This window comes from Apteryx rowi, unplaced genomic scaffold (genome assembly GCF_003343035.1).
Source record: "Apteryx rowi isolate R43461 unplaced genomic scaffold, aptRow1 scaffold_231, whole genome shotgun sequence".
Taxonomy (NCBI): Eukaryota; Metazoa; Chordata; class Aves; order Apterygiformes; family Apterygidae; genus Apteryx; species Apteryx rowi.
Window position 1 is genome coordinate 464,459 of NW_020448653.1, and position 13,763 is coordinate 478,221.

The window sequence follows — 13,763 nt, forward strand, 5'->3', positions numbered from 1 at the left end:
GAAGGGCAGGAAGGAGAATCTGGGGAACTACAGGCAGGTCAGCCTCACCTCAGTCCCTGGGGAGGCGATGGAGCAGATAACCATGGAAACCATTTCCAAACACCTGAAGGACAAGAAGCTGATGGAGAGTAGTCAGCATGGATTCATGAGGGGAAATCATGGCTGACCAACCCCCTAGCCTTCTGAGAGGAGATGAGTGGCTTGGTGGATGGGGAGAGAGCCGTGGACGTTGTTGGCCTTGACTTCAGGAAGGCTTTCAATGTTGTCTCTCTCCCATAACATCCCATAACTTGACACACTGACAAAGCATGGGATGGACAAGTGGACAGTGAGGTGGGTTGAAAAGCATCTGCACTGCCAGGCTTAGAGGTTGTGACCAGTGGCAAGAAGTCCAGCTGGAGGCCAGTCACCAGTGGAGTACCCCAGGGGTCAATGCTGAGGCCAATACTGTTTAACATCCTCATTAATGGCTTGGATGATGGGATAGGGTGCAGCTTCAGCTAGCTTGCAGTTGATACAAAACTGGGAGGAGTGGCTGAGACAGCAGATGGTTGTGCAGCCATTCAGAGGGATCTCAACAGGCTGGAGAAATGGGCCAACAGGAACCTCATGAATTTCAACAAAGGGAAATGCCAAGTCCTGCACCTAGGGAGGAATAATGCCACACACCAGTACAGGGTGGGGGCCAACTGACTGGAGATCAGCTTTGCAGAAAAGGTCCTGGGGGTCTTGGTGGACTGTAAGTTTAACATGGGCCAGCAACATGCTTCTGCAGCAAAGGTCAACAGCCTTCTGGGCTGCATTTGGAGAAGCACTGCCAGCAGGTTGAGGGAAATGATCCTTCCCTGTACTCAGCACTGGTGAGACACATCTGGAGTGCCGTGTCCAGTTCTGGGCTCCTCAACACCAGATGTGGACATACTGGAATGGGTCCAGCAAATGGCCACAAAGATGATTAAGGAATTGGAGCAACCTGACATAAGAAGAGAGGCTGAGGTAGCTGGGACTGTTTAGTCTGGAGAAGAGAAGGCTCAGGGGGATCTTATCAATGCATATAAACACCTGATGGGAGGGTGTGAAGAAGACAGAGCTAGACTCTTCTCAGTGGTGCCCAGTGAAACAATGAGCAGCAAGGGCACAGACTGAAATACAGGAAATCATTTAAAAATTAAAGAAAACAAAAACAAACAAACTCTGAGGGTGGTTGAACACTGGAACAGGTTGCCCAGAGAGGTTGTGGAGACTTATCCTTGGAGATATTTAAAACCTGACTGGACACAGTTCTGGGCAACCTGCTGTAGTTGACCCTGCTTGAGCAGGGGGGTTGGACTAAATGTTCTCCAAATCTATCTTCCAACTTCAATGATTCACCAATTTGTGAAAATTGTTTTTTGCTCCAGGCCTTGTCTTCAGTTGTAAGAATACACTACGCAGCAGCTACACAGATGATAGCTACAGACAAATCAGGTTCAGACTTTTTTTTTTTCTTTTGCCCACAGTATTATATACTAGCTCAAATCCCTAACATACTGTTTATGTCCAGTATGGTTTGGCAGTACTCTGCTAACATAAGCTTTCTAATGTGAAGCATAAGGATGTATCCATCCCTTCTTCGTCACCCTCATCTAATTTTACTGGAACTAGGTTATTCGTGCAAGTGTCATCCTTTTCTCAAACTTTTGGCTTCAGCAATCATTTGCAGAATCTACAGTTACAACATATAATCAAGTGTATATAGGGAAGGGAGGAAGTGACAGAAGGAAAAAAACACCTTGATATTGATCTCTGTGAGAGCCAGAAATTCCTGCATCATAGAAAGATATAATATCAAAGACTAGCTGCAGTTGATACAGTAGTGGCTTTCAGGCTCCATATGAAATCTTGTAAATACTATAGAAAAGCCTTTTCTTCATACCACAGCTAGTTTTCACAAATCAGGTGATCCCTGTATTTTGCCACTGTGGGCACTGTCTTTTGACTACATCTTACTTCAAACTCAGGTTATACAAGATCTACTTACCAAATTTACAAATATGGTCTTTAATAAGAATGTATTTTCACAGGAATTTGCCTCATTATTATAACCCCAAAAGAAGAGGGGAAAAAAAAGCTTCAAATATTCACAGCTGACTACAAAGAGCTGCAGAAGGATCATATAGTAAAGCACAAATTCAATAGCAATTAGAAACCCTAAGAGCAGTATTTCTTAAGAAAGCATTAGTATGTTCTTACTACTTCTCCACTCATTGTTTAGGTAGTACACTTAATCATCTACTTTATTATTTCTAGGTGAGATTCCTATGCGCTTTGCACACAAAGCTTCTACAAACTTTATTTCACAAAGGTTAGTATCTTGGTTTCAGAAAGTTGCAGAAAACGGGGAAGGGGTAATTCGCTTCAAAACAGATAGACTTTTTTAATACTACAAGAGACACTAAATAAATATGACTGTACTCCATACCATGAATCCCTGTGAAAAGATGCTCAGGAATTAGTGTCATTTTTGACATAAAATTTACAGTTTACAAATTTACAAATTGTACTATGTTTAGAGCAAGTAGTCTTTATTCACCTCTTCTTGGAGAAATTTCAAGTTACAGACATCGAAAAAAGCAGTCCTTATTCCTTCCAGATTTCCTTTAATGAGAAAAGTTTGAGTTTTTTTTCCCCTGAAAGTGGTTACTAGTGAAGGTGTTGTAGAAAATTATCAGCTCTTCCATCTTGAAACAAATACTTCCACTACTTATTCAATTAGTTTTAAAATACTGTTATTTCACAACACTTTTAGTGTTTTAATTGTATCTCTTCATACTTAACAGCATGTCAGGTTTTAGATACTATATGTGGCTTTGCACTATAAAAAGAAACAAGATAAAACTTGTATTTGTAGCCTTTTTAGACTAATGTTCTAAGAAAATGCTATTTGAGGTATCTGTGCTTACACCCAACACTGATTCCCCAAAAGCAAGGGTTACAGAAGGTGTATGAGGGAGGTTATTTACTTTTTATTCTAGCAGGTAAGAGAAAGCAGTCAGCTTTATTTTAAGAACAGCAACAGAATGGGTGTAACTAGTTTTCTTAAGAACTAAAGGCTTTTTCCAAACCCAGTTTATCAGAAGCACTGATCCAAAGCCTGAAGTCAAAGAGAATCTTCTGCTGGAAGGATTTAGGTAAGTCATTTTATGAAGTAACATAGTAAGTACCAGCCATTTTTCATTTGTTTCAGTATTTTAAACTGCGATTGAGTTTCTTTTTGCAATTGTAAGAAACTTTTATTAACATAAGCCATCACAAAATGTTTTCTTAGCCATACATTTTCAGCAACTTCTTAAATCTTCTATTACAAATCACTACTTAACAGTTTAATAAAAAAAAGTATTCTGGACTGCAATCATTTTAAACAGTAAATATGATGGAACTCCTGGAAACTGGATGGAATTCAAAGTGCAAAATAGTTTAACAGAACAGTAAAGCCTCTACCACCGCTGTGTAATAGCAGTATGCTAACAGTGCAAAAACAAGCTTGAAGAAAGTGAAAGTATCCCAGGAAGGCTTTATTAAAAGGACAAGAATTAATTGGAAGAGCTTTCTGTACTGAGTCATTCTAAAATGCAACTATTCCTATTCCACTCCCAAATGAGAAAAGGGGAAGAAATCAAAAAAGGGAAGAAATCAAGTTCCTCAAAAAAAACAACGGCTTCATGGGATAAAGAAGGGGCGGGGGGGAGGGCCACAACCCACATTGCTCTTTCTGGATTGAAGCACTTCATAATTCTCACTTGAGAACATATTTTTGTAATCCCTGCTTTCTCGCTGACAAATGTAGGGAAGGCTACAAGAGCCTTTCAAGGAATGGGATCTCACAGTCTTTTCGGGCTAAAGAAGCAAAGAGAAGTCAGTCTGCCAAGCCAGATTATCTAAGTGGGGGGAAGTGACCACAGAATTAACTGAACTTTAGGTCAAGTCACTCCCACAAATCCTGTTCTCTAATCTTACACATAATACCTTCCCCTCTACTCTTTAATGGCTTGGATTTAAAGAAGGGGGAAAAAAAAAACAGAAAAAACAGAAAAAAAACATACACTTTAAAACATTATGATTCACCCTGCTGACACTATTCATAACACAGACATTATTGTGGTGTTTGTGCTTCACACCCCTCAGAGCAGAAAGAGCATAATAAACAGATAAAATTCAGTTTCCAAACTTCAGGTTCCCATTGCAAGCTGCAAGGAAGCCTAGAGATAACCGTTACATCAGACTGATGTTGTATCACCCACAGTTCAGGCTACCAACACTTGGCCACGAAAAGGTTAACATGCTGAGGCAGGGGTGGGGGTAGCAGAAGGGAAAGAGTCTTTTTCCTAAATAAACTCATGCCAGATAAAGCATGAAAACCAGGCATAATTAAGTTCTGAGAAGTCAGTCTTCAATTGAACACAAGATTTTTTTTCCCCCAGAATTTATGGTGTTTTAATTTATACAACTCCCCAGTTTAATTTAAATGAGGAAAAAAATTATTATCTACAATATAAATTTACCAGTGAACAACTATTTATCCTGTACACACCTTGCTGAGTAACCATGCAATATTACCACTGTCTCTACTCACTCACCTTAAAGAATTTAGTCTGAGTCACGAATGAGCGATTACAGGAGCAGGCACCACCTTGGCCATTTATGCCTTTTAACATTCTGGACAGTTTTTAAAACAGTGCAAAGCAAGAGGGGGCTTGGTCTTGGGGGGTGGGGTGGGGAGAGCTGTTGGTCTGCCCACCCCCTAAAGACAAAAAACCCAACCCAGCAAAACTACTTTGTAGCCACTTCATTCGACAGTCCTTTAGGTAAGGGATTAACTTTTTTACCTTCTTGGTAACTGTGATTTAAAGCATTGGTGAAGGAGAGAAGTTGCTTATCACCAAGTACAGCTTCTCCCTCCAGTATTTTCCCCCACCTGTACACCACTCAGTCCTGTGTAGCTTCCCATGAAGCTATGTAGTTTGCTTTGTAGCCCCTCAAAGTGCTGTTTCTTTTCCCTACACCAGTACCACAGCACGGGAACGGAAGAGGAACAAGGGAAGGCAACCAGCTACTCTAGAGCGGGCCAAGAGCTAGCAGCATCATTCCCCATAGAAGCAGTATGGAGTATCCCACCAGCTCTTAGGGATTTACTGTTTTCACTGCTGCAGTACTTCCAAGACTTGGAATCAGGAATAAAGTCTTGACATTTATGCAGTCCACCAAATGAAGTAATGCAGAAAACAGTTCAACAGACAAGAAAGTACTTGCATGATTGTCAACAAGTAGGAAAGAAATACAACTACAACAGCATATTTAATTTCTGTGTACAAGCCACACAATCACCTTGCCTTCTCCTTCAACTGGGAGGGGGTGGAGGAAGAGATGGGGTAAACACAAGAGCTGATTATTGTGCATTTAATTTTAACTAATCAAAAGCAGGGGAGAATAGTAGACCCATATGATGCAACAACAGCTAATAGTAACTTCTACAAAAGCAAACAAGTAAGTCTGATATCTAGTGTGAACCTTGGAGAGATGGACCTAAGGCAAAAATAAGTTCAAGTCCCGAACATTTGAAAAATTGCATTTCCTGTTTCTGACAGCAAATAGCTCCTTGTTTCAGCACATGCAATACAGAGCTTCCATCTCAGAGGTCTGAAAGTATCAGAAACTCTGACAAGCCATTACAGAAGCAGTATCATAAGATATAAGAACATGTATCAGACCAAAGGTCCAACCAGCCCCATCTCCAGCAGTGACCAAATGCAGATAGTTGCAGCAGATTAGGAAAGCACACAAGAACAGGCATCACTAGAGTGTTCTCCCAGCTTCAGTTATTTGCAAATCCATAATTCATTCCGCTACAAGGGTATTTAGCAACTCTCAACGTATTCCTCTGCCAAAAATTTATCCAGGTTGTTCTTCAACTTCTGTACACATTTAGCTTCCAAAATACCCTGGCAAAGAACTACAAGCATAATTAATTGTTATGCAAAGAGTCATTTTGCTTTGCTTTTTCTGACTCCACTCTACTCATGTGACACCCCCAAGCTCTTGTACTGGAGAGCAAAAAGCTGATCCATACAAAATAGAGAAGGCTACCAGATCTCAAGTCATTTCTCCACCTCCACAATCTCCTCTTTCCCAAGCTGTAACGTGACAGCTTCCTTAATTGTTCTCCGTACAGAAACTATTCAGTTATCACAGCCACTTTTTCTCTGAGACTTTTCTGGTTCTACTATGTTGTTTCTGAGATGATGAAAGGGGGAGGAAAGAGAAGAGGAAAGGCACAGAACTCAACCTACCCACTCAAGCTCTTAAGTGCACTACGGATTTATACATGGAAGCATAACATAGGACAGTGTCATCCGTTTCCGAATAATTCCTAACAGTTAATTTCCTTTTCTGACCACTACTGAGCATTAAGTTGTTGCTTCCTTGGAGCTACCTATCACAACACTAAGATTTCACTCATGAGCTCTGAGCTAACCATTACCTGTTAGTATTCGACATGTGACATTAAGATGGCCTTTTTCCCCTCCCCCACAGGTATTACTTGACATCTATGCACACTGAATTTTCATTTCATATCAACCAGTTTCAAGCATCAAAAGGTCCTTTCGCATTTCTTCACAGACAACTCTTCACTAACCTCCTGCTGCACAACAGCAAACAAATGATCCATAGTCTGTGCAAGTAGAAAAATAAGGTGCCATTTAGCACCCTAAAACAGCAGAAAGCTATCAGACCTGTTTAGCTATACAGCTGAATCATACTCTCAGGCACAACGTCAGCAGAGAAAAAGTTATTCTAAACCACCCATAAAGAAGTCATAAAAAAGAACACCTATAGGGCATGGGCTATGAAATGCTACTAGTATTGGCATGTATCCATTATACAACGCCATGTTTCGTAACACTTGCATACGGAAAAAACTCTGTACTGCAAATTGAGCTACAAGGACCATTTTGGTCAGGTATGCAGTATTTTTAAAAAGTAACAATAACTCGTTTAAAAAAATAAAATGCTAACCAAAAATATGCATCTGACCAGCTTGCAAGATTACCTCCCTGACATCAGGGTCAGAACATGGGCTTACCAAACTATTTATGGCTACTGAGTTACTCCAGCTTCTGATTCAGATGCACGGATTGCCAGAAACATCGAAGACTATCCACGTAAACCTTTTAAAATCTCCTAACTTTCATATCAATGCTAATTTGGTGAGATGAGGTACTCTGACGCCCCAAGAGCGGTATACCAGACATTCATTCTTCCTAAGACCAGAAAGATCATGTTCAAAATCTACCTTATAGGTAATTCCAAAGCAATTTCTCCAAATTAAAAAAAACTAAAACGAACAAAATGATGGACTGTATTCAAAGAGAACCCATAAGAAAACAGCATAAGTACATAGAATGGAGCAGAAAGGCTGTAAAATTGCCATGCAAATTGATCACTCCAGGCAAAGTTTACTTACCCACCTTTTACCATGGTGAGTGAGGACAATAAAATTTAAAAATGCATGCAAGAAGGAACAAGTAGAATTTACAACCATTGATGAATAAGAAATGTTTGTGGCTATATATGAGAACGCCTGTCACCAGAATCACAGACTCCCTATTGAAATTGTGTTAAAAATGGATAGCTGAGAAGAAAAATGAAGCGCAACAACAAAGAGTGAACTGCAACGGGACTGCATTTTACATGAAAGCTGGGGCATTCCTTTCTGAGATAACCCTAATTAGGCCTTCATCCTATGAAAACAGGCCAGAACATAAAGGCAGTCAGAACCACCTGCTTGAGGTGCACATACTGCATGTGCTGCTTCTTTGTTAGCCCAAACAACAACAACAAAAAGATATTTCAGTTCAACTCTTGCATCACAACGAAATCTGACAGTTTTGCATACCCTTGCAAGCACCAGCTGAACTCTGGCCCTTGTAAACATTATAAAACTGAGGGCATATAAGTTTAAAAGTGTCTAGCCTATAACAGGCTTAAAGTTTAAAGAATTGTATTTAAATATCAATCCAGTTTATTAGTTCAGAAATCAATCACTTCAAGTTCTGTTGCAACAAGATAGCCCTTGGGCAAGTTAAAGTGTGTTTTTTCTCCCCCCCCCCCCAAAAAAAAAAAGAGGGAACTGCACTACAGTTCTAAAATCTAAAACATTACTTTGGCTCCATATACTAGATTTCATACAATGGCTCTCCAAGATAGCACATGGAAAGTTCTCCAATACAAAAAAGCTACTTAAGTTGTAGATTAACTCAGTTTTGAGCTGTCAAAATTGAGAAGTTTCTCAGCACCATGAACACATTACTGCATAGACTGCATCTATCTTTGTCTGAAGACAAATCAGCTGCAAAGGTTTTCTGAGAGTCTAAATATTCTCCTTTAGCTCATTCCATGGTCAAAAGAATTACCACCCAAGATACCTATTCACCTGGAAGTGTTAAATCTCATCACAAAATACTGTTTTAATTTTAGCCCTGTTAATGCTTTCTGTCCTCATGTTTGGAATAAGAAAAAGTATACAGACATTTTAAGTAGGGAACCTATATATTCAGCACTACTGTTAAAGCAGTTAAGCAGCTTGGAATTTTCTTTAATTTTTAATTACAGGAGTGCTCATTCTGTTACATTCTCATCAACTTCTTAACATGAAAAAAATGTAAGATTAGATGAAAAAGTAGAAGATAATAGGGGAGAACAAAATACAGCCTTTTAAAGGAAGAGTGATTTGCAATTAAATTTCAGTAAGGAATACAACTCTTTTTAAATTTTCAAATTAGTATACATAAATATAACTAGGAGGACGCACAAACATTTCAATCAGTACAAACGCAAGACTACTTCAGAAACAGTCTTGGGTTTCTCAACTGATTTGTACCAATTGCAACTGTTACTCAGAAGCAATTAAAAACACTTCTCAATAAGATTCAAAGCTTTCCATTTCATTTCTCCTTTGCCCGGGGGGGGGGGGGGGGGGGGGGGAGGGGGAAGAGGGGGCAAGATGAGAAGCGGGGAGGAGGCACAAATCTCAAAGTTAAAAATAAGGAAGATTAGGTCATCTAGGCAACCCACTGAGGCTAGCACAAAATTATTCCCTACAGTATATTTGCTAMTGCTTAATGCAGTCCATACAGTGTGTCCTAACACATTATGCAAATGACACATACATAAAAGAAAACCGTCTATCTCCAAGTGCACCCCTCCACCATCCGCCAATCTGTAATTAGCCACGGCCTCTAAGGAGACACCTCATTCACTCTCAGCAAAGCAGCAGCAGCTGGCAAAAGGAAATAAAGAAATTAAAAATAAAAGTAAGCCTACTACCTATACTCCCCAAAGGTGCAAGCTCACAGTTGAAAGCCAGAATCAAAATCTAAACAGCTGTTTGTATTTTTCCAGGATACCCGCACAGAACCTCTGATGCCTGGCACCAAATATCTACCAGCATCATCTATAGCAGGCTCCCTCAGACATGATGCTGCTCAGTGTAGCAATAGCTCTCAATGGTTTTTTGTTTGTTTGTTTTTTTAAATAAACACTTTCTGAACTGCAAGTTTTTATACAAAAACTAAGAACAGACAACATAAAACAGAGACACCTCCTGCTGAAAGCAATTCATTGATTGCATACAAAAGTATAATAGCATGACTGCATCTTTCTAAGTTATTACACCCTCTCCCCCATGACAGACAAATTCACAGACTGGTCATATAGCTTTGCATACTTTTTACTTCCCAACTAGCAAGTGATTCAGTATTTAAGTCCCTAATAGCTCTCAAGAGCAGCTCTCTTCTAATCCAACAGCAATGATAAAGTAAGTTGAGAAAACTGTTTCATCACTACTAACGAAAGATGATAAACAACAGTTCAGGGAGCAGCTAGAGTTCCTGCATTAACTAGAGTAAAAGAAAAATGCATTTCACCCCAGTTTAAAAAAAAAAAAAAAGAGGAAACCTTCCCATTAACATGTCTGTAAGTATTTAAGAGCCCTATACTTAAACAGTTTATCTCACCTTTTTACTGCAAGACTGAAAAAAAGATTCTCTCTTTAGGCACTTTCAGGTTTACAAGATGTTTATCTATTATGCTAGGCATAATATATGATTTACTACATATACAAACATTATCTATTATGCTAGGCAGACAGACACTTCCTTCGTAGCAAAGAGCTAAATTCAACTCATAGGATTTGATGCCTTCTATGAAGGTGGTGGAGTCAAAGCTGGCAGCTCATCAGCTTGACTTCTGTGGTCCCATGTACTCACAGACAATTTCAGCACCAATTCAGAAGTCTCACCATTTATAGTATGGCTAACTCATGCTATTTAAAATAATGACCCATTATTAATAACAGGAAATAAACCTGTTTTCATTTAACATCATTTCCTAAGTTTTATATTCTGCTTCCTATCCTATGCAGTTTAACATACAGACAACTGCAAGGAGGAATAATGCACAAGAACATTAAAAAAAGCTTAATTTTTCTACCATCTTCCAGTTGTTATCACAGAAAAGAGACCAGCTACAAAGCGCTGGAATATCTTCCTAATAGGTTAGTCAAAAGCTGCATGACAAATTTCCGTAAGAAGAGATACAAAACGTTTTTATGTCTATAATGCCCACAAGTTGCACATACTCATATTCTGATCATTGTCTATGCAAGTAACATATGCATGTATTTGCAGAATTAGAAAAAGGACCAACTTTACTTTTTCCAGAGCCAACACTGTTATAGCGAACTACAATTTAGTCATCCACCCACATGAAGATGTTTTCCATACATTTTAAACAGAACAAGATCAAAAAATGCATAAAGTGCGTAATGATACATTAGATACCTTCTCTTTCTCAACAGTTAGCTCAGTCATCTTCAGCATAAACAAGTAACTAAAATAGACGAGAAACAACATGGCTGCAGTGGTAGACTTGTTATTTTCACAATTATTTCAATAAAAGGATTTTTTTAAATTAGGTTACAGAAGTATAAAGGCCACCTCAGAGAGTGTTTTGATATTTGTTAAAACCATTAAAGAAAAGATCTCATCCCTATAATGCTTATACACTGCTGTCAACTGTATGCAATAAATGTAATTATTTTATACTTATACAGTTCAAGACATTCTTCAAGCAATCACATTTCTCTTACAAAAACACTCATTTCTCAGACAAATTTCTAATGGGTACAATCAACAATGGTGTATTTTGGGGAAGCAAAAACTCACTCTCTAAACTGTCAGAGGCAGCTACATTTGAAGCCACATCCCCTCCCTTTTCTTGAAGAAAGGAATTTATTTGCTGCTTTATGTCATAGATTGCCAAATATGTAACATTTTCCCTTGTAAAAGGTCCACATTCTATCAACTTATCTTAGGCTTACTCTGACATAAATGAGAGCAGAAGTCAGTGTTATGCTTGCATGATTAAACAGGATTTGACTCAAGCTTTTTGTATAGTTACAAACACCACCCTTTCTGGAAAGGCTGGAATTTATATTGAATTTATTCTCCCCTTGATACAGCATTTGTGCACATTTCCCTTTATCACCATGAGTAATATACACTTCTAATGATTAGTTTTCCTTTTGGCATGTGTATTACTTAACATATAAAATCTTACAAATACCTTTCTGTAATTCTGATTTTTTACATAATGGTTAAACCTTACAGCCTCTAAGCAACAGGCATGGAAAAAGCACCGATCTCTAAAGGTTCAGAGCTCCAGGAGAGTTTATATATTGACAGGCATACTTACATAAAGACTGAAACGCCATATCCAAACCCAGCTCTTCAGTGCTTATGCCTGCAGAGTACACAGACATAACACTTAGGAGTCACAACTCCAAATTTACCAAAGCTATCTCAACTGGGCTGTTAAAATAGTAAATGGTCTACTAATTGTTAGTGAAAACGCCAGTCAGTTTCTATTTTTACTGTCATCATGCCCCTCTCTGGTTCCTGACCCTTCCACAAGAGGCTTCTCCTTGGTTTGCGCAGTTGTTTTGACTGATAAGGTGCAGGAGAGAGAACGTGTTTTTTTTCCCTCTTCCTGAAATTGAATACTTGTTGTTACAAAGCAAATACTAAGTTCTGACTAACTTTTCTTTTACAGGAGTCTTCAGAAATATACACCTTAACTATTGCCAAATACAGAAACTCTCAGGAGTCTCTAAAGACTATTCCTAACAATTTAGCTGTTAAGTTAAAAAACACACTAAGATCACTTTGTTTATAATTCAGATTTCTTTGCAATAAAGTATTAGATATTTGCAATAAAAATCTAAGCGTATGTGCTCTAATGAGTTCCAACAGAAAAATATCAAAAATTCTGAATAAAATTATTTGACCAAGTATTTTTGCTATTCACAAACTGAGCAGGTGGTATTGTTTACAACAAAAATTTGGCTTTTAAAGCCACAAAGTGAATAAGATTCTTTCTTCTTACATTTAACATTCTGAATTCCCTTTTAACATGGATAAACAGTTAACTGTACCACAGACTGATTTATCAATACTTTCAAGGCAAGTGCAAAATAGCACAAGCAGAAGAGCAGTAGAGCACCTCTAGTTGGGCCTTTCTGCATACAGTGAGGGAGCTTAAATTTACACTTCCCAGGAAGCCAATTCCAGCCTTAAGTGAGGACAGGCCCACAAATGGGATGTCATGGCTGAAGCAGTCCCGCCTGCACCTCAGCAGGGCTTAAGCACTTCAGCAGAGCACTCTTACAACCTGACCAAACAGGGAGAACATATGCCTATTAATCTAAAAGACAGAAAGAGCATGCTCTCGCTTATCTGTCCGTACGAACATAACCTCAGCGATGCTCATGCCCATTTGCAAGTGCGTGTCAGGTTTCCAACAGAATGGCAAGCAGCCCTGGGAGCCTCCAGCCCCTCTGCCAGCTCCCCAAGAGCCCCGCATACGTGATCTGCCCCTCTGAACAGGCGCAGTGTGTTCAGGCAGGAGCCCACCAGCCTGAGTTTGTCATTTTTGTTCTCAACAATCACTTCAGCAAAGGGGCTCCGAAGTGAAAGAGACCATCAGGTACAGCATCAGGGAAAAAAAGCAAAAATGAAAAGTCATGGTGAGGCATGACAGACCAGAACACAATGTCAGAGAGACAGCCATCCAAAACGAGAAACAAGCAGCCACCAACATATGTGACTACCAACATATGCATTACCTAAGCGAGTCAAATTTCATGTCCTCAATTTTCCCACCTCCTATGCAAAAAGGACACAAACACAAGCCTCTCACTCACAAGTTCCCTTTCTTTGCCCAACCAGCAATTTTTTGCAAACTTAAAATTCCTTTTTCATAGTAACTACGTTTCATGAAAAGTTTCTTGTGAGTTCTAAAACAGAAAAGAGATTCTCAGTGCTCAAAACAAGTAATGCTTCAGAGATAAAGGGATCTGTTCACATGCAGCATACAGTACACCAGTACTGTAAGCAGTAACTGTTCGATCAGCTGAACTGAGACAGCAGACCTCAAGCCACAAACACTATCCTTCTCCTGGCATTTTGCACCAATCAATAAAAAAAAGTTATAAAAATTACAAGAAAATATGGTACACTTTAAACCATGCAGCAATATGTACACTAAAGTAAAACTGAGAAACCATCATGACCTTGGTTAGGCATTCACGAGAGCTACCTACATTCAAGCCAAGATTGTTTTAATCATAGCAGGCCTGACACAACCTTCAGTATAAATGTACGTCTTCT

At 39.1% G+C, this 13,763-nt stretch overlaps 1 protein-coding gene across 2 annotated transcripts in view; it reads right to left on the reverse strand.

Moving 5' to 3' along the window:
• ARHGAP21 (Rho GTPase activating protein 21) overlaps positions 1-12,037 on the reverse strand; it is a 119,074-nt gene extending 107,037 nt beyond the window's left edge. For both annotated transcript variants that reach the window (XM_026065774.1, XM_026065773.1), the window contains exons 1-2: positions 11,791-12,037; positions 10,878-10,926 (exon numbers count right to left, since the gene is read on the reverse strand). In XM_026065774.1, the coding sequence (XP_025921559.1) occupies positions 10,878-10,916 (39 nt within the window). In that variant the 5' untranslated portion in view covers positions 10,917-10,926; positions 11,791-12,037. The remainder of the gene's footprint in view (positions 1-10,877; positions 10,927-11,790) is intronic.
• Positions 12,038-13,763: the final 1,726 nt, after the last annotated feature.